The sequence below is a fragment of the Myzus persicae genome, unplaced genomic scaffold (assembly GCF_001856785.1).
Source record: "Myzus persicae strain clone G006 unplaced genomic scaffold, MPER_G0061.0, whole genome shotgun sequence".
In the NCBI taxonomy this organism is placed as follows: Eukaryota; Metazoa; Arthropoda; class Insecta; order Hemiptera; family Aphididae; genus Myzus; species Myzus persicae.
This window is the reverse complement of record NW_019104125.1, coordinates 52557-78499: the sequence shown is the minus strand read 5'-3', so window position 1 is coordinate 78499 and position 25943 is coordinate 52557. Positions and strand designations below refer to the sequence as shown.

Below are 25943 nucleotides of genomic sequence, written 5' to 3'. Positions count from 1 at the left end.
AAAATATATTTGATTCCTTTCACTAATAAAAACTTAATAAAAATGTATATTATATACAGAAACAAAAATATGAATTAATGATTTTATATTGTATATTTTATATTGTATTTGAAAATACAACTTGGCAGCAAGTACTATTAGTTAAAGGTCTTGGATACTATTTACAATTTATAATTATCGTGGAGCTTACATTATGAAACATTAATTTAACAATTACAATTATACTTTGTCTAAAAGGTTAGTTAATTTTAAAAATATGAACATTTTTCTGTTTTGATCCGTGTATGGTCCAAGGATTTTGTTAAGAGTTTTGTTCAAACTAAGATTTGTCCGTTCTTATTCGTAAAATAAATAACTATAAATTATAATGACATATATTTATTTTTTCTTCTTTAATATTTTAAATATATTATTATATTTTAATTTTATTGTCTCGAGTAATATTTACATTTTAGTTTTGAGAATTTAAAAAGGATCTTAGAATTTATATTGAAGAGAGATTATTATTGTTGTAGGTGGTAATAACACGAGGCAGAGATCTACTGTAACATCGTGTTCAACATAATAATATATTATTCAATATGTTTAATTATATAATTCTGGAACAAAATTTAAATTTAAGTATAAAAAGGCCTAAAATTCTTAAAAATGAAAAAAGTTCTAATTATAAATAATGTGAAATTGAATTCGGTATAGCCATATAGGTACTTGTTTGTGCAATCAGATCTGTAAAAAACGAGTAATCGTAAAGTTTCTCTATTATCTACAACAAGAAAAAAATTCTAAGTACAGAATTGGACTCCTAGCCGTTTAGCCCAATGATTAATGTAATAATGGTTTAATGTATACAATTTAATATTTTATTATATATCATATTATATGCTCGCTGTTGTATACGTTTGCAGACGACAAACATGGGAATGCACAACAACACGTGCGGCGGCGGCGCTGTCAGCGGCGGCGTCGGTGTTAGCGGCAGTGGCGACATGATGTCGTACGCTACGCACACGCCGGCAACAGCCGACGATTATTACGGCGGTGCCAGCGGTCTGGTGGCCGACTACGACCTGCCGCAATGTCTGGGCGGCCGGCCGTCGCTGGAACCGGCGTACGCGGCCGAGTGTGGCGTTTACTACGAGAAGAACGCGTCGGCAGCAGATTACCGGTCGTATTACGGGGGTGGCGGCGGCGACGGTGCTTACGATCAGCTGGCGGTCGACGTAGGCGGTGGTAGTTACCATGCCCAACACCAACACCACCACCATCACCACCAGCACCACCACCAACACGGCCATCACAATCACCAACACCCGTTGCAGTCAGCCGAAGCGGCCGTCATCATTACGTCGTCGGACGGTCTGAGCTACACAAACTTGGACTGTAATGGCATCGCGGCCGCCGTGCATGGTCAAGACTACGGCGCGTATTCGGACGACGGCGGGGGTGGCGGTGGCGGTTACAACGGTTACGGTGGTCATCATCGGGACGACAACGCTGTCCGCAACGAGTCGTATTGTGGTGGCGTCGGTGCGTCCGTGGACAATGCGTTCTTCAACATGCACCTGAACCACAACAACGAACACTCGGCCACCGGACGACAGGCAGTGCAGCAGCCGCGGCCACCATCCGCGCAACCTCCACCACCGCCAGTTCAGTCGTCCGCTCAGACCACAGCCACCGTGGCTACGGCCCCGCTACAGCTGCAGCCCGCCCCGACACCAGGCGACGACCGTTGTCCACGCGTTATCAAGCAGGAGGCGTCCTCTGGTGGCCAGTGTTATGGTGGCCGAGACGGCACATCACCGTACAGTGACGACGCGTCCACATACCGCACCTCGTTAATAGTTGGTCAACCGCAGCAACACGTCCAACAGCAACAGCAACATCACCACCACCTCCACCACCAACAGCAGCAGCAGCAGCAGCAGCATCACCACCACCACCACCACCAAACACAACAGCAGCAGCAGCAGCAGCAACAACATTGTGGCCGGCAAAACATTAGTGCTCAGCAAAAGCACGGAGCCGCCGCCGTCGCAGCCTCACCTGCCGTTCAGACGGCGGTGCCCACTTATAAGTGGATGCAAGTCAAACGAAATGTTCCTAAACCAGCTGGTAAGTGTTTTTTGTTACAAAATTATGAATGTGGTATATATTATATTAAACATCCACACTATTACACAAATGCTTGATCATTATTAAAATGTCAGTGATTTTTAAATTGTTTCGCTAACTGTTCCGCTGTTATGTAAGTGGGTCACAGCCCCTAGAACAAAATACAGGGGGAGGCTCTGTCCGGATTTTCCTAAGAATTAACTCACCACTGGTTGTCACAATACGTCAATACGACTAAGATACGTTAAGACATTTTAAGATCGTTCAATAAAAGTTAATAATTATTACCTATCACTTATAATGGCCCAGAATTATAGGACGAAAAGTGGGGTGTTATAATTTCATGCATAATATTATATACATTGACTAACGAAAGGTATTTAATACATTCAAGCAGTATACACGTATACAAAAGATAAATGAAAAAAAATAGATGAAATAGTTGATTACATGGTTTTTTAATATTTTAAGATCATTAGTGAATACAATACATATAACTACAAATCTCTGCAGAATCTTAATATTATTATAACCAAAACAAGATTAAAATAAATAATAATCAGTCAACTTTTGATGTCTCAAAATCTAAAATATTCTCTTTAAAATTACCGCAAGGTTATTTAAACAACAGTTTATGCAAATTACTTCGTTGTGAATTGCATAATTTATTTTTACCATTTTCACGGGCTTATTTTGTTTTTCATTTTTAAAATGCATAATGTTTATTTTTGATCTATTGCAGATAGGTCGTAAATGAATCGTGTAAAATGATACGATCAGAATAATATGCAATAATTTACTTATGTTGTCATTCTTGAATTTTGGTAAAAAAAAAAAAAAATAGAATTAAACTTAAGTGATTCTGCGGATAAAGCGAAAGGGGTCCAATGTATAGCAGTAAGTAAATGAATAGGTACTATCTATAATCATTATTATATAGTGGTATTATGCTCTTATCCCCTAGACACACGTTGCCTATTATAATAATATACATAATACCTATAATAGTATATGTATAACCTATATAATATGTGTTGTGGATATTGTATATGTCTCTACACATAGGGTCGGACTTTACGCAATCAAATATCCATTTCACGGTAAAATACTCATCGGCAGCTAAACACATACAAAACGGTGGCCCGTGTAATTCGATACGCCTCGTATATAATATTATGTCTCGTGCATATAGGTACTATAGATATCTGGTATACCTACACGTACACGTATTTCGTATTTCCCTTTGTATATAATATAATATTATCATAGACGTCAATATAATTTTACTATTTATAAAACGCATTAAGCGATGACCACCCCTACTGGCATCCACAAAATATATACCGTATATTACATTATTATACGTCGCTACTGTTATTGCGATTGACGCGTACACGTATAGTATGTACCATCTATTAATGCGAGCAGTCTGATAAATGGATGGTATACGAATGTACCATTTATCGCACCGACTACCGACGATATTGTACGTAATATATATATATATATATTATAATATCATACCATTAAATACTACAGTATCATAGACAATCATATTATTATAGAATTATGTAGATCTATGAATTTACAACTATACGAGTACGGTACGGTAGTGTAACGGAGTGATGACATCGCCACTTACGCCGTGCACATAGGAAATCCTCGTGGAGCACTTGTTGTTTCAAACAATGCAAAACGGTACGTCGTATTAACTATGTACAGATTAAATATCTTGAATACAGAGTGTTGGACATGGGGTTAGGTTGTTTTTGGGTTAAGTCTTAATAACATTTATGCATACATTATACTTCGTAATTTGCTACCCCGTGACTATAATATGAGTAGTACCTATGTATTTATAAGAATGATTACATTTGGGTATTTGCTGACATAACATACGTAGGTATCAGCGATATCACGATAATTTCAGTCTTTTAGCATCATGTCAGAGTAGCTAATTGTAATGAATATATTTTATGGGCAAAATACGTTTAGTTCCGTAGTAGAAAAAATCATATAAAAAACAAATATAACAAGTCGCTTAGATTAATTTTCTTTCGTGAAATTTGAAAATAATCAATTTTTTGAAGTGAAACTTTTTTAGGCACGATAGAATAAATCGGATTCATGGGCTCAGTTGTTGTGACCAAAAGCTTACTCGATACTAAGGGTCTGATCTAACGATCGGATTTTGTTAGCCGGTCGCCGTGTTCCTCTTAGTACGGTAAATATGCCGGAGGCGGCGAACTGGGTCAATTGTTGGTATACTCAGTTGCAACTTAGTTATTACATTGTACCAAAAAAAACAAAAGTAGTGTCCAACCACAGTGCGATTTGATCGACACAACACAATACACGACGTCTGTGAATTCGGCTTAAAAGGGCTTACAACTCATCGTGTCGTGTCTTGGTCCGTATATTTAATACATAGTTAACGTGTGACCAACGTTTTGTTACCTATGTATTAAATATACGGAACACGACACAACACAGTGCGTTGTGAACCACCCTAAACTCTGTAGGTATATAAAAAACCAGACGGCAGATGCCGGTCGGCAAAATCTAGTCATCTGGATCTTAGAGTAATTAAACTAAGTTAGGTTAATGTATAATAATACTAAATTAATTTCAATTGAAAATTTTATTTTTTATTTTTTCATTACAAACATACAGGATATTCGAAAAGTATGGGTCGTTCGCTTATATTTCAAAATCGACAAGTCGTAACACGTTTAAACTTGTGCATACCTGTACATGCACTACTCGCGCAGTTATTTCAAGCGTTGTTTTGATTCAGTAGTAATTTTCCTAGTTGTGCGTACAGTAGACAATGTCCGCGATAATCGTTGTTCCCACCAGCAGTGAAATTCACGCTGTAATAAGATTTTTGTGTGCAAAAGGATCTTCAACTGCTGAAATTCATCAAGAGTTATACCTAGTTTATAGACCTACTGTAATGAGTGAAGGAAAGGTTAGACAATGGTGTCGTAATTTCAAAAATGGACGAACAAATGTTCATTACGAAGAGCGGAGTGGTAGGCCCAGTATGCAAACTGATAAAATTGTTTCTTTCGTGGACCAAAAACTGCGATCTGATCTTCGGTTGACGATTAGTGCCCTGGCTGATGAATTTACTAACCTTGGACGCACTACTGTCTACACAATTGTCACGGAAAATCTTGGATACCACAAATTGACTAGAGAAACAATTGCATCAGTTTGCATACTGGGTCTACCACTCCGCTCTTCGTCATGAACATTTACTAAATATATTTATATTTCTCATATAACCGATTGCACTGATATCACTATAAACAAATATTTCAGATACACTGATATCCTATAAACAAATATTTCCTTCGTAAATCTTAAAATCCCTGTTTGAGCAACTTCCCGAGTTGGACCTATCGGGTCCAATTGTGAATCTAAACCATCCAGGGCGTCACCCAAACGCATACAAAAAAAATGTATTCGAATCGGTCCAGCCGTTTAGGAGAAATTCAATGACATCATACACACGTTCAGTAGAATTATATACATAAAGATATATATATATAATATATACATAATATAGCTGCTATAAGCTGCTATATAAATGCTAATGATTATATTATTATTACTTTTTTTTTTTTATTTAAATAACCCTCGGAATTGTGGCCGCCATTGAAGATCGCTACATTTGTTATGATTTAAAAATTTTTTTTATGAAATACATAGGTTAGGTTACAAGAATAAAATAATATTATTTTAATGTTTGTATTTTGTTTTTCGGAAAGCGTACTATTATGAACACCATTTAAGAATTTGATATTCATATACATTATTATTTCAATTATTAACGTGGGAACTTTTTTCATTAACCCTATCCTGCGGGCCTGTATATATAACATACAACATAAAGCCACGGTGGTACATCATGGTGATATATCGTCGTAATTTCGGAAATGAAGTTAGATAAACTACGGTGACGATTCGAATAATGGAGATATCGTAGGTTCATTATGTCACAATATTGTAACCTCACACCTTTTCCCGACAAACACGTTTCCGATCACCTTTCAAAACCGTATATTTTAATAATATACGGGTCAGTGATCAGTGATACAAACGATACAGTGTTACAAAATTGTTGTAATAATTTCGGTAAAATCGAATAGTTGTAAAATTTTCATCTTATTTCTCTAACATGAAATAATTCTAATCACCCTGTGTGTATGACCAATGTAAAAAAAAACATACACTTGTACGTACTATAACAAATAATAATGCTTTATGAAAATATTTTCGATACCTGCCGGCCGCCGCCGTACATTATATTTTAATAACAAATATATATATATATATATATATGCATCTACCTTTGTGGAAAAGAATGTCGCACCACGTGACACGTCCGCTGTTATATTATGCTTATATATTATTATTATGTATATAATACCATATGGCATATAATATATAGCTGTAATAGGCCGCTATATGAGACCGCTTGCGCGAGTTGGGTCGCGGAGAGCTCGATGCCCGTTCTCGGCGGGACATTCTCGCGGATATATAATGTAATAATATTATTATTATCATCGTACAAAACGATTTTTTCCCCCAGCGATCTCATCGTCGTTATCCTCCTCCTCCACCACTTGTCACGCGTTATTTCACCGGCATACCTGCCGCAGTGTAAGACGTGTGTGTATATACAATGTATATATATATATATTATATATACAGTATACACTTATATTATGATGTGCATACCACAGGCGGTGACTATTTATATGACGTGAGCCGATTTTCACAATGAAATGGCTTAATTTTCTACGTTTCACGTATTATTTTTATCAGGACGAACACATATAAAAAATGATCATAGTCCGCTGTCAAAACAATTTGATTTAATTTTAAACGTCAATATAGAATATGTATGGGTGGGTGTGCACTGTGCAATACGTTATTATAATATACATATACACTATTATACAGAGATTAAGCGAGACTAATATATTTATTATATATTTACTATAACCATAGACATACAAGTATACAACGTTGTAATGTAGGTACTAGACACAAGTACTACAACGACTATAACATATAATATAGTTTTGAAGGTACGTAAGAATGAACACCGTACTGAACGTTTTCGGTACCTATACTGCTATACCAACTACCTATACCTACCTATATTACAATAATAGTATTTTAATATTATAATTATAATTTGTGATTTACTATTCACTAGACATCAGTGACTGGATTTTGACATGCATAAATTCCACTTAATTTCAAGTTATATGTGCTAACTGCTAACCAACTCGTTATTAAACGAGCATTTTAGATAATCCCGATAATTAATATACGTAGATATATAGGTTATAGGTATATTATTCAATGTTTTTAAAATTGTAATAAATACTTTTTATATTATTTTAAGTAAAGAATTATCGGCTGTTATTGAGAGGAACTGTACATTGGCTTTCATTGTCAAGAGTATTTTTCTCTTAGATAATTTATTAAAATAAAGTAGTGAGTTTAAATTCCATATCGTGTACAAAATACACGAGTGTACGTGGTAATTAAACTAACATCCGTATACTTAACCTTTAATAATTATTATATGTTATCTTTTCGAGTTGAGTCATTTTTGATGGGCATTGTCAATACACTATGAAAAAGATTAATCGTTTGTACTTAGTTTTATAATTTCATCGATGTTGTAATAATATAATACAGAAGCTGTGTTCAAGTATAGTAATAAATTAAAAATCAGCTAGGATATAAAACACTTATTCGTTTAATTTACAATACATCAATATAATTGAAATTTAACTCCAAGTGATGGAACATTTTTTTTAGAAAATATAAATATAAATTTAATTTAGGTATTTTAACGCTACAATTTATTTCATTACTACAGTATATAACATAATGATTAATGAAATAACGAAGGGTTCCAAGAAATATAATATTATAGTATAATTTTAATTGTGTGGTATATCATTTACATATTTTACATTTACAAGAATTATACTATAGTAACAATATAGTATATGAAATACTATAAATGTGATTAATATGGTTAAAAATTGTATTTATTAACAAATTGTTAAAAACCGAGTGTACATATTACATTTTATTATTTTAATATCAAATCCGACGGAAAATAGTTTGTTTTCAATACGAATAATTAGCATTATTTTTGAGTACCTGCCTTTGTTTTTAATAATTGTATGTAATTACCAGGGTTAATAATTCGTAAGAAGTCGTTCAAAAATTGTGGGGCTGTTTTATGTAGGAAAAAAAATCGTGAACCATATTATACGGAGTATTTTTCGAACGGAACATTAAATAATTATACGTGTTTTAATTAGAAACACCGCACTGCAACAATGACGTCCACCGATTGTCCGTTTCGTGAATGGAAAAAAATAGAACCGTGAGCACCGCACGCCATATTACACGGTGCATTATAATAATATATAAACATATTACTACTTAGCCACTTCTTTTTTTTTCACTCGACAATTCGAACGCAACGTTTTTAATTTTTGTTTTCACCCTCGTGTACTGACCTATAGCTGTTATACGACCGTATATAAATAATATCATTTTTAGTCATCGGACAGTAATTACATAGTCCCCGGTTTAGAGGTCTCTCTTATCACACCGTGCACAACCATGCATTGATATTTATATAAACGCGGGGATTTTTTTGTACTCTTTCACCTAAAAAAAAAACCGAAAATTCACCATTAATACACAAACCCACACTGCGTTTTCGCGGGGGTGGCACGCAACCTGTCTTGCAGTCGATATCGCTTCGGGCCGCATACAAGTGCAGGTTTTTAGACTACTTATGTATTATAGATTGGAAATTCTCATGTAAAGGGTAGGTCTACCTAAATATATATATATATATATATATATATGTAGTACGGGATTTTAAAATCTCTACTGCGTATAGCATGTTGATTATTGATTTATACACATATATAAATATAATATATATTATACTATATTATTGCATAGAGACGTCCGAATCACCGAATTCATCGTCGAGATATACAATAAAAAAAATACATATTATATATTATACATAGGAGGTACCTATATATACCCTATCGTTGTTATAGAAATCTCACATAGTATTGTGTTACGGTCAAATGTATAATACAATATATCATATATATATACATATAGAAACTTCGTACCCAAAAGAAAGTGATCCGTCTTGTGTCAGAACTTTGCGTCGGATAAGGTACACGTATATAGGAACCTATAAATATATACATTTGGATAAAGTACAGCTGAACTAACGCTATCCTATATTAAACTATATAGTAAGTATAGCGTACTATACCTCCGCGAACTTCTGTTGTAGGCCATAAACACTGCGAACGGTGAATATATGACAAGTTTACGTAGAAATAGTATTTAATTATTCAAAATCTTCTTGGCAGGCTCTGTATATACGATTTAAAAATATTTTAACTGTGATAATAGTTTTTTAGATTTTATAAACTTTTAAATGATTCCTGGACCCTGGAATATAAATAATAGTATACTCATAGTATAACACAATCTTACTAAAGCTGAGTAAAAACATTACACGCTCTTCATCTCTTCGGTATATTAACAGATACTGACTACTTGGATACCTACACAGTTACACAGGTATTTATTATTTGGCATTCCAAAACCTAAATCATTTGAGCATTTCACCATTTGAGTGTGTGGCCCTAAATAAAAAAAATAAAAGATACAGTTAGATATTTATTATGTGTATTATGTTTATATGATTTTATGAGTATATCACTGCAAAGGTTATAAATAATAATAAAATATCATTATATAGGTACTGTATATTGTATGCATGCATCCACGATAGTAAAACATGATAATTGATATATCTATTGGTGTCTAGATAAAATAAGAAGTGCGAGTAATGAGATAGCATATAGTTAACATCATGAATAAACAGGTTTTTATAAAAATAATAACTTTAAATTAAAAAAGAGCGTAGTAAAAAATATTTTATATAGTTAAAGTAACGGAAAAATTATATGTAATTAACACAATAATCAATAAGTAACATTTGAGAAATATTAAAATTTAATATTTAAAATTGTGAAAGTTCATAAAATATGTCAATTTATTGATGAATACGAATCATAAATAGATATTGTAAATGTAAAATAGAACATAAATGAGAATAATTGTGATATGTATTTAGTAAATAGTTAATAACAAAAAAAAACCACTAGCTTCTCGCGTATTTGAATAGGTGTAAGTGAACCTCATTTCATCTGGAGTACCTAACCCTTGATCAGGATTTGACTTATAGCTGATACAGTGATACCTAATTGAACAGTAAATTTCCTGTTAGAAGCAAGTAGGTTTTAAAATATTTATAAAAATATTATTATTTGATGCTTATTTGTATGCATGTTTGGTGTTTCTTTTTAAATGTAGAAATGTTGTTGAAAGCTGAATTTAGTGTCTAGTTAAAAGTCATTACTGGTATTAATCAGACCTGGCTTGGTAAATAATTCATTAGAATAAAATAAATAAATAAAATAATAACGAAAATAAAATAACCCGTATCCAGCGATATTATAATATCATACTCGGTAACTTTAATTAACTTGTAAATAAAAAATACAAACAAAATTAAATAGCAATAACACTACGCAAAAAGTGAAAATGAAATGATTTAATGAATTGTATCACGTAGCCTGAGTTTTGTTTTATTTAAAAAAATACAAATACCACGATCTATAAAAAACGCACTAGTGAAAAATCTTACAAATTTATCTGAAACGTGTACCTTTATACTATATTATATAGTATATAATGTATGTATACAACTGCAAGTTCAGAGGGTGTGTTCGAATAATATATATGGTATTAGAAGTAAGATTTTTCTTTAATTTTTTTCTTTTCTTTGTCCTACACCTTTTTCCTGACGCTACACGAGTGGCGGACGCTCATGTACATATATTATACATATTATATTAAAAGGGAATGTGTGCATGTATATAAACAGGACGTCACCCCTAAATCCTCTCACCGCCTCCACTCGCCCTTCGCACTTCTCCCGTCACACAACACTGGAGGTATGGAGGTACGGTGGCGGGAAACTCGAGTCGACAACCCGAAAACGAGACCCTCTGCACACCATCACCGGTTCCGACTTTTATCGTCCCTGGTATATTGCGCGCGTATACCATTAACCAAATTGACTGTGGACGGCCGCCACCTTGCATATAACCGTCCATACTCCTCTTGCCACCCCTCCCATCCGCACTCACCGAACAGCATAAACAAGACGTAAGTCGCGCGAAAAACCTTCCCGAGAGGGATAGACTTACGCACACACACACACACACACACACACACACACACACACACACACATATATATATATATATATTTATAATATTATACGTACCTATATAATAAGCGCTATTCGATAACCAACAGTGAAGTGCTTTTAGCGCTAAACAATAACGCCACCGAACTTTGAGTCGCTATTATACATAATGTATGGGCGATTGTTTTAACGCTTAGATGCACATTTTTATGATTTTTCCTCATAATTTGTACAGATATCTGGAATTTAATAATTATATGCGTGTGTTATTTTCACAATGTTTTATTGTACATTTTATATGCATACCTTAAGTATTGACCTATAAGTTAATAACTATAATATTTTATTTTATTATAATTGTGATATCTGCCTTATTTTTGACATAAATGAAATCAACCTACTGTATTATACTAATAGAAAAAGAAATGCCTCATTATAATAGAAATACATTTTAAAATATCCTTAGAAATAGAAACTGTTACACCGTCTCAGCTCATAATTATTTTTATATACAATGATTGAATCATTTATCATTGAGTTCAAATGTGTATTAAACATTTTTTTTAAATTTAAGTTATATAGTGGTAAATGGGTGAGGACATAAGTAAAAATATTATATTATATGCGATTATCAATAAATAAAATACGAAATATTACAGACGGTATTTCACCATCAAATCGTGGTATACCTACCTATCATAAAAACTAGTCATAGCCTATAGGTAAGTAGTAACCGAATAAAATTACGATTGATACAATAAAGTAATAAACTAGAATTGCTAACAAGTTTTAATACAATATAAACCACTGACAATTATGATAGCATCATATTAATAGCATCTCAATACTCGTGAGGCATTAATCATGCGTTTTGATAATTATTTCGATTCACGAATGCCAGACATGGTGGGTTACCACGATTACATCGCCATGTATCATTAATATTCTTGTACGTATGATTTGTAATTTTAATTTGCATCGCCATTAAAAATCGACAGCGAACCAGTTTGGCGACTAAATAGTATACGCGTGTTTGTTTAGTGTACATCGACGTGCGAGGAGTGCCTGGGGGTGTCAAGGAATTGAAAAAGACAAAATATAATATTTTACATTTTATCGTGTCACGCGTATCCGATCAAAAAAACAAGTATCGTTGATATATAATAATAATAATAATAATAATAATAATAAAAATAAAATAATGTAATGTAATAGACCCAAATCTGAATCAAACAATTTTAATTTATAATAAACGCGCACCTTTGTTAATTATACATATTACCTGTGATTATAATCAGTGGTGAGGAATTTTTAAGAAGTGGCCAATTTGTATACATATATTTAATTTAGATACATGCAACAAGCATTGCATTATTAGCGAACTACAGATTTATTTTCTGTGTATTATTGTGTCATAAATTCATACTTACATACTAAGTCGTAATTGATATGATTGTTGTTCGATGTTTTTTTTCTTTTGAGAAATAAATAGTTATTAAGTTCATGGTTTTACAATTGCACATTTATTATTCATAATTTTAGTCCATCATTTTTGGAACAGTAAAAAGCTCCACAGAATAGATTGAAAATTTAAAATCGATTATAATTGCCTACATTATTATTGTCATTAATCAAATTGATAGTAAAAAAAAAAAAATGAAGAAATATCCCTAATTTCTATTTAATCTGCAATGCTCACCAAGACTAAACAAATATATTTATAATTATTATTATACGAAACCCTTATATACAGGTCATATAATTTCTAGAACGATTACATCATCACACCAATCTTGAATGACATCGCTGACCGTTATAGTACCTGTGGGCTGTGAGTGTATAATAATCTAGTGTATACTAGTTATGAGTGTTGCGTATCACCACGGGGGATGGCAGGTAGTTAGGGTGGTTTATTCATGAATGAAATCACATAAAAAAATTTCATAGTAAACTTTGTTATGGGTCCCCATCATTATTGTTTAATCGTTGTATATACGGAATTGTTAAACATTATGCGTTTTAATTCATATTAAGAAGCTCTGTTTTATTTTAAAAATACATATTATTCAAAACCAAATCTTTATTGCACTAAAAGTAATACTCGTAAGGTACTCGTAATGGTACAGTATATCGAAATACACCACTTCCATAATATACTTACACGATAAACATTAAACCGCCACATTTCGGACGTGGCTCGTGAGAACGTTAATAGAATAGTATAAAATTCTTTGAAAATAAAAAATTAACACCACCGCACGTCCCCCTTGTCTTGGATGTCGGACTGACAGACAATAAGTGGACTTATTTCGAGCATTAGTCCATACTCTCACGTCGTGTGTAGCCGTCGCAGTGGAGTTTCGTTATCGGTCACCGACATCTGACAGGCAGTCGGCGCTGGTGGCCGGTCGGCCTGTCAGGTGCAGTACAAGTGCAGTCATGGTAGTATGTATACACGCCGTACAGTATATTTTATGTATATTATTTTTTTATTATTATTATAGGTAGGTAGGTAGGTACACGCATCGTATAATATTATAATAGTAGCGAGCAAGTATATCCGCATGAATATTATTTTGCCGTTGCCGTATGTACGCACGCACGTATTGTACAAACCGTAGATATAGAGTAATGTTTTTTTTATTTTCTTGACACTTTTCTTTCTTTCTAAATCTATCTGAATAATCGACCCCGGTCTTTGCATTTTCGTACAATTCTAACTTTCTAAGGACTATTAATCATAATGTGTAACTATATATTGTATGACGATATGTCTAGAAAATACATCGTTTACGAGTATCTAAAAGTTTAATAAAAGGAGCGTATGGTCATTATAAAAACTTCAAATGCTCGTATTAATTCATAATAAAAAAAACTAAGCGGCTCATGTCAAAAATATATCCCTGTACGTTTTGCACTTAACTGCATTTTTGGTTGCCAAATAATAACTATACCTATTATAATGTAATAGATATATAATATACGATTTGTGTATGTACGGTATATGATAAAGCATCCTAACTTTATACATATCTATATATACACTTGTATATTGTATTATAATATAACACGGTTGGGTGGTTTTAGCATGCCGCAGTGTTGATCACGCGAACCGCCACGCCGCCTGCCACTATTATTGTTGCATATCTACGATAATCATTTCGAATAAAAAAATACCAAATTAAAACAAATCCATAAAAACTGAAAGTTACGAAAATTATAAAATCCCCGATAAAAAATAGTGTTCGTAGATAATATATAAGCGCGTTATAAATAAAACAATGTGTGTGTATAGTGTGTACATTTAATATACAATATATAGATAAATAACAGTACCTACCATGCCCATACATCTTTGTAAATTGTAAGTATTGTAGTGGTATGAATATCATTCGCAATAATAAATATAATAGTTTAAGTCATAAATTTAATCCATAGACTAGTAAAATATTGAAATAATTATTATAAGTAGGTACTTAATTATGTTATGAATGTTTAAAAATAATCTTTATACTCATATAATTTAAATTTTAAACAGCTATTTTTAGATAACACTAAAGGCCATTTTATATCATAATAATCGGTTAATAAACAGAAGATTCCTACCAAAGATTTATTTTTCCTCTTTTCGCAGTAACATAAATTTGTAAATTCCTTTAACGGTCAAAACTATAAAATATATCGCTTTTCTACCGATTCACTTATATGGCAAAAACGTATAGGATATAAATCGATTAATATTGGACGATTGTAGCATTTAGAAGGTGAAAAAATAATTAATTTGACAAATAAATAAACAAATATAAACGATTTAATTATATGGACAAATTTTCGATTTGTTTTCGATTTTTGTATGATATGTTTATCAGCCTAAAGCTTCCAATGCTCTTCATAATAGTTGCAATACGCTCTTACTATAGTTATAAAATAATATCACTTTGCTTTTACAAGGGACCTGTATAAAAGTTCAATCTTTAACAAAGTTCGTCAAAATGACTTAAATATGTAAATTATTTTTCCGTAGCCATTTAATCATACAATAATATAGAAAATAACCATTATTCTATGTGTAATAATTACATCATAACTCATTACATTAGATGTACAGAACGTATCAGTAAATATGGTATGCTATACCAAAAAGTCCGAGGTAAAAAAGTCCTAGTGAAAAACTAAAAAGTAAGGGTGAAAAAGTCCGCGGTGAAAAATTCCGATGCATATAATTAGGTAAAAGGAAAAGTATAATATGATGCGTAATTGAACTTCCAATTAGTATTAATATAAATGATTTACCTGACGAAATCGATATAAATTTAATAATCTTGTAGGTACCAATATCGGAAGAATATTCTAAAAATATACCGGTTAAATATATTATTTCAAATATTGTTCTATATACATATTATGTACCGGAACTTTTTTAACATGATAGTTAACTTGATAGTTAATACTTAATCAAACTGAGAAATCATTATAATATATTATGTATATCGTATATGGTGGTAATGATTCTAAGTACCTAATTATAATTATTAGACAATTTTTTTTAAATTTATTATTTTTACATATATACACCGTACTTTTTTACCTCAGACTTTTTTACCCGGACTTATTTTCCTAATATTTTTTTAACCCGGACTTTTTTACCACAATTCAGTAAATATGGGTACATATACACGACCTAAAGTTATGGTTTTAAAGGTCGTTAAACATCTACGTACACTATCACCACCTAATGACAATTTTATAGCCGATTAGGTACAGTATTTTCGGTACAAATATATAAAATAATCATTAATAATTTTAAATCGTTTCAAATTTTTTATCAGTTTTCTAGGTCAGTGTAAACAAATCAACTGCTTCTATTCGTTAGCTATGTATGACAAAAGATTGCGATTCAAAAGTCTACACTGAAAATTATGGTGTTACGTCTTGTTGTACAAAATCATTGTGGAAATTTAATTCATAACTATGACTTTTATAATTGGACAGTAACATCTAGGAAAATTGTAAACATTAATAATATTTTAAAAAACATTGGAAAAATATAAAACCATCTCACTCCATTCACTATGACAGACATACAAAGTCTGATGAAAAATATAAATGAAGCTTGACGTGTTGATACAAGTTTGTTAGTTTACAAGAAATCCAAGCATTTTTAGAAGCAATAGATTTAAAAACTAAATAATTGCTTAAGATGAAGATTTTTTTATTATTTTTTCATGTCTTATAAGTATTGTATTCTTAAAATAAGTTGACACTTTATATTATATGAATAGAACATTAAAATATTCAACACATTTTTTCTACCCAAATGTTCACTACCCATGGGCTAAAATATGAATCCTACCAACACCTACCCATATTTCTTTAATATTTTGCTTACTACTTACCAAAACAACAGAAATATACACTTATACATTTCGGTTAATTATTGATATAATTATTGACTCTAGGTTGTATAGGTATGCAATTATTACCATTTACCACAAAATGTATAACATAAGATTTTGAAAAGTCTCCGTTAAATGGCATGTATGAAATGTTGTCATAAACCAAAATTATCAGTTGTAAGATTGACCTAATTCAATTGTGGTACCGATAAGTTAAAAAATCAAAACTATCTACTGCCTACCAGGACTAATTTTCATAAATAGGAAAAAGGTTGAGTCATATAGTTTTGATCTGCTTTTCTTAGAATGATGTAAGAAAGTGAAGTTTTTGAATGTTTTATTGATAATTTTATGGTTGATTGCTCCATAGATTAATGAGTTGATAAATATTCAGTCTACTTAGTTGACAATCATAAGGCCGAAAATTGCGATTGACGTCCAATTGTTTGATCGTCTGAGATTGAAATATGTCTGCGTTCATAATTCAATATACATGGTTGAATCATAATAATATGTAAAATATCAATATTATAATATACAAACCTTCTTTTTATTCTACTATAAAAATTAAGTATTGGTACAAGTAACGAGTTTCTATTATTTTATTAGGTACTATATACCTATAAGTATATAATTTATTCATAGTATACATTTTAGATATTAAATATAATTGTGTATTTGTATACCAGTATAGGTACTAAAGTGGTACTCTAGCACATATTCACCACTTCTTTAGTTGCATTTACTAATATATCAATTCACAGTACAAGTATACTGTACATAAATTACATAATATAAATTTTATCTTCGTGTGATAAAACTCAGAAAATGTAATGGAACTATGAAATTCGAAAGTCGTGTCGTTCTTCGGAGTTTGCGATTGGTAGGTACAGGTTAGGTTTTTTAAGAGTTATCATCTGTTTTCGATTGGTTTGTCAGGCTTTAATTATTGCAATGACTATCTAGCACACCCCTTCCCCCCAAAACCCGTCCATGTCGTGGACGGTCGTTTTACAAATTTTCAAGAGTGGTTTTGAATTTAGGGCTTTTCACCAGAGTTATTAACATCATAACATCTAAAACCCATACAAACCCAATGAATTTTTTTTAAAACACCAAAACTAAAACTTGAATAAAACTTTCGGCATAACCCAATCTATGAATATTTATTTTTCGTTATAAAAATTTCATGTGATGTTTTTTAATTATTTTTTGTGACATAGATATTTTTATATTTCATTTTAGCTTACGTTGCAGTCTAGGAAGAACTTCAATAACATTATTGAGAATACTGTAATTGTTAAACATAATTTTTTAGATACCTATTTAGAATTAAAATATTAAATATAAGATCAATATTAACTAATGGAGATTGATATTGATATAGTTATAATTAAATTTACGATTTAAATTATGCGTACAGTAGGAACATTAATTATCTCTTATTCGACTGTTCACGCCTCACATTTAAAACAATTGATATCATAAAGCTTTAGTGATCCTCCTTATTCACCTTATAACCTTATTCCTATAACTAACACGGAAAAATGAGAAAACGCGGCGGGAAACTGCCACGTGCACCCATTTGTATATTAGAGTATCGAAATTCTCAAAAAACTCAGGACACACTGTTTTATGCACATCACTGAGCTTATGAACTATGCAGATATGAAGTAAATCTCAACCAATTTTGAGCGCATTTATATTTTTTTATACTTTTCCTTATATAGGCGTTCTGGGACTTGATCGGCGCGAAGGTATACACAACAAGCTTGCCCTTGTTATATTTTGTCGTCGTCTGTAATAACCCGTACCCGAGCTAGGGAGAAAAATGGTATAAACGTTAAGTGGTACTCCGTGTAAATTAATCACGGTTCACATGATCGCCGCACTCGCGTTTGTCGTTTAACACGTAATTTTTTTTCTTTATTACTATACTTGCCACGTAAACCAGTTTTATAAATAATAAAAAAAAAAAAATAATAATAAAATTCAAACCTCAACCACAGGACGATCGGCGGTGACCAAAATACCAGTCGCTCATATATATATATATATATACTAATATACTTGATATTACATACGACGGTCGCCGTGAAAAGCACAGAGCTTAATATGCCAAGTATAGGAATCTACATACTATGTACATAAACATATTTAAATATTCATATTAACGCATTTGTATACATCGCATACTGTATAATACATTAATATGTATATTGTAGATTCGTACTAATTGCACTCTTGACTCGTGCAAAATAAAAACGCTCCGGCGGTGGCACTGTTGAGGAATGGTCGATCCCACCTATATGCGTCGGTACCTAATACCTATATACATATTATATCTCACGACAAAAAGAAACCTCAATGGATGTGAGCACTGAGCTGCACAATATTATCTATAGATGACTGTTGTAGGTACCTATTTCATATTATTATATCCTCATATGCGTGTAGGTTTATACTAATTGTATATTATAATATAAACCGTTCACCGCCTGCACCGTCGCCACTGTCGTTAGCTGTACAAGTGACGTGTAAGCGCGTCTTGTGTACATATATTATATATTATATGTGTGTATGATGAGCATCGGGCACCTAAATAATATGATATATCATATACATGTACCTGATATTATAGTGGTCGTCATGTGCGCTTCTCTATACGTACCCGTGTGATATATAATATAATACAACTTCACTGCGATCCAAATACGATCGGACAAACTGGTTTCCGATACGAATGTTTGACGTGTGCATTATAATATTGTAATATACGTTTTAAACTCGTCTCAGGCCGTGCGCGTAGTAGTAGGTTGTAGGTATATTATAATATGTATAATATACGACATCGCGACCGTTCGGGAGAAATAATAAAAATAAAAAAAATATTGAAAAATATTATAAGACTTGACCGAGGTACAAGCCACACGGGTGTATACTGTATATATTATAAATATATAAATATAAGGCCTGGGAACGTGCCCACTGCGCGTGCTCGTGTGTGTCATTCACGTTGCGCGGACCAGAAGACTTTGGACAGTTCAGATAAGGTTGAATGGGAGAGCTCTCTAGAAACCGTGTAGGTTCTTCGCTGCCGTGCGCGTACGTATTTATACTTATATATTATATTATGCATGTATTGAATAGATACGAGAAAATATGTTATCCAAAAAACGGACGCGGTGTAAAAAAAACCACGACGACGCCGAGGAGGAGATAAACATAGGTAACGCTCGGCCGGTTTATTAATATTATCGTATAAATTATTATTTATTATACGTATATATGTAATAATATATTATAAACGTGAAATTATTGACGCCGACGTCGTTGCTGCTGTGGTATTCTTTTTTTTCTCATATAAAACTCACTGTCAGCGTCGATTACAGGCGCCACGTTTCACCGCGCGCGCTAAGGACTATATATAAGTATTATATTATATAATATATATCTATATATACAATTTTAATATGCGGCTATGGCCTACTACACACCAAACGATATTTCGAAACTATATATTTCATATGTAAATATGTAATCGTATGTGTATGTGTGTGTGTGTGTGTGTACACGAAACCGATACGACGATTCAGATATCGTTAAGTGATCAGACGGTGAATACCTTTAGGGCTTTAGCCAATACTCTATAGGTACCAGTATAGATAGCATAAAATCAGACTGTATTAGATTCGCAACGATTTACTATAAATTATAATATAATATACACGAATAATCGAATAATAACTCGGTTTTTGCGACTGCTGGAATTTTCCTCGTGCGGTTTTCTGTCTTCTTTGCGGTCTACCGTGAATATGTGTGCGGTATCCTTATATTAAAGATTGCGGTCTGAAAATAACAACCAACTTACGGGATGACTGCACTAGTGCACTACACGCGCTGGAATTCGAATGTTGAAATCACATATCATAACACAATAATTAAAATCAAACGATACCGAATAGGATGAATAAAAAAACGACTTAATCTGCTGTCAATCTGTTATTTTTTTTCTCCAGAAGGCTATTCAATATACATAATATATGAAATATGTACTCGCACAAACATCAACTGCAGTAGCCTACCTTCATGCGCTCGCGAGTATATACGTATTTATCCATTTATACTTTATTGTATAGGTATAGTGACTATAATGACTGTATATGGTGCCTATATATAATGTTACCTATCTATTAGATCAACATGCTCGTATATTATATATATCAACTTATACGTATAATAGTTGGTATATAACTCACATAATATACGGTGGTAATATGGTCTTATGAAGGCACGAACGTGACAAAATGTATACTATGCTCGTGGAGTATTATTTTATATTCTTTTAACGTGCTACGGATTAATTTTTTCGGGTATAAGAAACTCTAGGTAACTATAGGTGCAATTACACAAATAAAGTCATAATAAGTAACTATTATATTATATATAGGTGTACTTTAAGTTATTATGTAATATTTAAATAATATAGGTATTACCCCCTTTAAAATTATATTTTAATTAATAATATTTACTATTCTTCTTTAAACATTATCAAGACTTAATAACAATAATTAATAAATATTATAAGTCTCAAACATTAATGCTAGACCTAATGAAAAAATATAGTTGATAATAACTAGAAATTCATGTTAAAAACATTTTTACGAAATACTATTTTAAGATTAATTAAAATTTTGTTTCATTTTTACACAGCTAAGCTTTTTTTAAGATATTCATACGGTGCATTAATATTAAACTACACAGGTATTGATATTTTCTCCATTCTCGTAAATATATGTTTTAAATAATTGTTTTCGTATGTATCATCACATAAATACCTATACTTTACAAACATTATTTATGTAAATTTAGGCTAAATATTTTTTGCAAAAAAAATGTTCTCTTTACAAAAATATAATATAACTGGTGAATAGGGACTATATTTTGTCGAGGTATAATCAGTTGAAATTGAAAGATTTTTTGAAGTTCCTTCTATTGTCATTTACGAAGAATGACCTGAACATTTTATATTTTTATATATTATTAATGCAATAAATCATAACAATTAATAGTTTATTTGTACACAATACCTATAGATAAATATTGCTGTCAACGTTATCCAATAAAACTCCATCACTATAATATTGAGAAAGTTGATAAAGTACTTTGATTGGATACCTTTGAGTAGCATCACTAAAATATATTACGCACTCATCGCATTATAGCTTATAATACAAAATAGTAGATTATTTTAATTGTTTTAGTTATATTATGTAATGATGATAAACTATCAATTTCAGATTAAAATTGTTTTCATACAAAAAAGTAAAGAAAAATCACATTGCTTCTTCGTATTGCATCTCTTCATTCCATCGTTTGGCATAATCATTAATTATATTACGTACAGGTCTCTACTCTACCTTCTATCTACTATAAATCTCAGTATACAACCGGTTCATGGTTTACCCTGCACCCGTGATGTATACATAGGATGTGATATTTTCGAGCAGTTTTGTTCGTCGACCGAATGGAATTTTCGTTCGTCAGGGTTGTGCCACGATCGTTCACGCGTTTACATGCACATATACCAGCTATAATAATAAATACGGTTATCTGCAGCAGCGGACAATAGTTGCTGCAGCGGGACTGTTTTGAAAATTGTACAATTAATTCCCTCGGGAGAAAGATACTAAAATGCTATCATATAATATAATATTATTGTCTGAGAAAATGCATCGTCCGTGACCGAAGTATATACATATATATATATATATAATATATATTACACATGTACACAGAACATATCACACAATATTATAGGTATACACACACACACACACACACACACACACACACACACACACACACACATAAATATATGTATATTATTCTATATTATGCGTGGCTGTGGTGTACAAAAATATCGCCTGTCAAAATATTACACGACGTTCATTAATAAAGGTCGCGTCACCTGTTGGGCCAGACGCTTGCATACGCACCGTGTACCGGGTGGTCGCGGTATTGTCGTCGTACAGTTTTCGGTGACTTGGCAGATATTTACACTTGCTGCAATAGAGAACTCCAAGCACGCAACCTGTGTTGATTTTTTTTTGTCAAATATAAATACTAAGGCGCATAAACCGAGCAATAAATATTAGGTATATAAAAACGCGTCCAGGTCAAGTCTATCGGGTGTCCATATTTAGTGCGCGTACATACTGACTTGATTTTTTTTCATAATCTTTTAGTTGGAAACTTACGCTTGATTCTATGCATAGGTTGTAACTTGTAGTATGTTTGTTGATTAAAATGTTAATACATATAATAACAATAATGACCTTAGTGATTCTCTAAATATGCTCACCCCTAATTTATCCTTCAATAATGCACTTATCAAAATTCTGATTTTTGTAATTTATATGTATTTTTAAAGATCATATTTTCAAATACTCAAAATTTATATAGCATTTAAGGATTATTCTGTGGCGATAGAAACTACTTTTTTCAAATGAGAATCATCCTATTTTATTGTAATTTGTTAATCAGATGATTATTTTTGAAAATTCTGACGTATCTAAATCAAAATATAAACAAATTGTTTCTGACTAATTAAACTATATCTACTAAAAATAAAAGTCCTTAATAATGGATTTACATGAAATATAATGTATTTAAATAAGTACAATATGTTATATTTAGCCTAGTACTTATCATACTCCGACAATTTTTACAAATTATAAAATGTTAATAAATGTATATTAATGATTAATGTGTAATATGACTATATAATTTTCAAATCATTATATTTTCTAAGTCCTTTATCGTGATCTGTAATATTGGATAATACTGGATAATATTATCCATAGTACATTAAGTTTAATATCTCAGTAGACACTCGTTTGAATTTAAATTTATACATAAATTACCAACATACTTAAATACATCAACATTTTCAGAAAAAAATTTACTATAAAAAAAATATAGTTCACATTTTAAAATCATAAATTTGTATCATATTACACTTCATAAATATAAATATACCTACAAATTTCAAAAATCAGAATTTGAAAAATTCATTAGTTAAATTATAAGGGTAGTGGTCAAGTATGCACGGTAAATCATTTGGCACGATAAGATGTTATTACTACAACTGAGTGTGTACATAATGGTCTAACAGTTAATATTTTCCACGTATACGATGTATATCTATATAGAATTATAAGCCATAAGCTCTTAATATGATGTATAATATATTATTATCATGCTGTTATGCGTATACGCTATGATATTAGGTAAGTACATATAATATTATATTAAAGATTATTATTATTGTGTACAGACTAGACTTCTCGTCTTATCTGAAAGTAAATATATGACCTTGAACGTACTTGACTAGTTTATAAAGTAGGACGATTAGCAAAATCCAGTCTTATAATAATATATGTCAATCGAAAAAAAAATTATGACGCATGGTAAAAGAAACATCTAACACATCTGTATACTATGGTTCAGAAATATTGAATTACATAATAATATTTAAGTAGTGATACACATACATATTAAAATATGTAAAGGCAGGTTTCGGTACCTATAGTCCGGTTTAAGAAAACCTGAGTCGAAATAACATGTTCAAATAGATGAAATTTGGCTTATTTTCAATATTATAACAATAAATTGTTCACACCCTTAAAGGCTCTAAAAATACAAACGGTCATGGTCCATACAAACACCTCGATATTATCAATTCACATACCTATAATAGTATTATATTATACTCAAGTCACGTCGTCGCTATTACATGCACATTGCTAACTAATTGCTTATTACCTTAATCTTAAGTCAGACATGATGTAATTCCATAACAATATTTAGTAGCTATATTGTACATCCCCACGAATAACGATTACATGATAAAATACTACGATTATTACTATGCCATATATGGGTAAAATAAATATTTTTTAATATGTGTGAGTGTATCTCTATTTGAGTGTACACATAGATGTATTATGTATACCTACATAATATGATTACAATAATTATGACAAAATATATTCACATACTTGCACACAAATATATAATAATTGTTATGAAGAATAGTTATCTAACTTTCTCAGAATAGGTATAATGCAGTACAGATAAGGATTAATGTGATGTAAGTCGCAATACGCATCTTCGTTTCTGTTCAATAAACTTTATACATGTAGGTATAAAATACCATATACGTTTATATAGAAATACTTTTACCTCGAAATCGTCAGTTTCTCAATCAGTCCAAGGTATACGATATCACATATATGCGTGAGTGTTGGTAAATTTTAATTTCAATCCACTCTCATACTTGCATAAACAATTTTAAATTTGTATACCATTGATTTGAAACTATGATGGCCGTTCAGTTTTTTAATCTTTAATTAACGAAAATAAGTTATCACGCGTGGGAAAGACTATCTCCAGAAAAATTCGGTAGTTTTCAGTTATTTCCCGTGGAAATGCTTGATGTGCAGTTTTCAAAATATTCATGTGCCAAAAGTGATAACTGATAAGTAGGTAACGAATAATAATAATTTGTACCATGGGCATTGTGTAACCAATTTGATGTATACCATGATTTTGACATTGTCAGAACGCGGTTTTATTTATGCGGTCTGTTGAAAAGTAACGTGATAAAACATATTACATTTCATAGTACACGCAGTTAGACCTGCATAGATAATAATATAGTCATACGGGCTCAGAACGAAACGAATAAATCATGAATGAACGAAGGAAGATCAAGTGGGCGTCGAGAAAAAGTGGTGTTTCCTAAGCGGTTGATTGTTTGACGGAAGCGTTCGCCGTGGGGTCGAGACGGCCCCAGCGCTTCGACGGTTGGGAATTGTGTAGAGGGGTGGGGGTGCAAGACAGCAGATGTCCCTCGTCCTGTCCGCGAAAGGGTTGTGATGTATCGTGTGTCAACTTAACTTTAATTCGACGCGTTATTAACGCCCGTGTTAATATTAGATATATCGTTAAATATATATAAAGGTTTAAAATACAAGCAGCTTATATTTATATATATGATATTA

The 25943-nt window shown here is 31.8% G+C and overlaps 1 protein-coding gene across 1 annotated transcript in view; it reads left to right on the top strand.

The window, feature by feature from the left end:
- Positions 1 to 25943, top strand: part of LOC111039012 (dendritic arbor reduction protein 1-like) — a 40560-nt gene that overhangs the window by 4200 nt on the left and 10417 nt on the right. The window contains exon 2 of the mRNA XM_022322287.1: positions 906 to 2115. Coding sequence (XP_022177979.1) covers positions 906 to 2115 — 1210 coding nt within the window. The remainder of the gene's footprint in view (positions 1 to 905; positions 2116 to 25943) is intronic.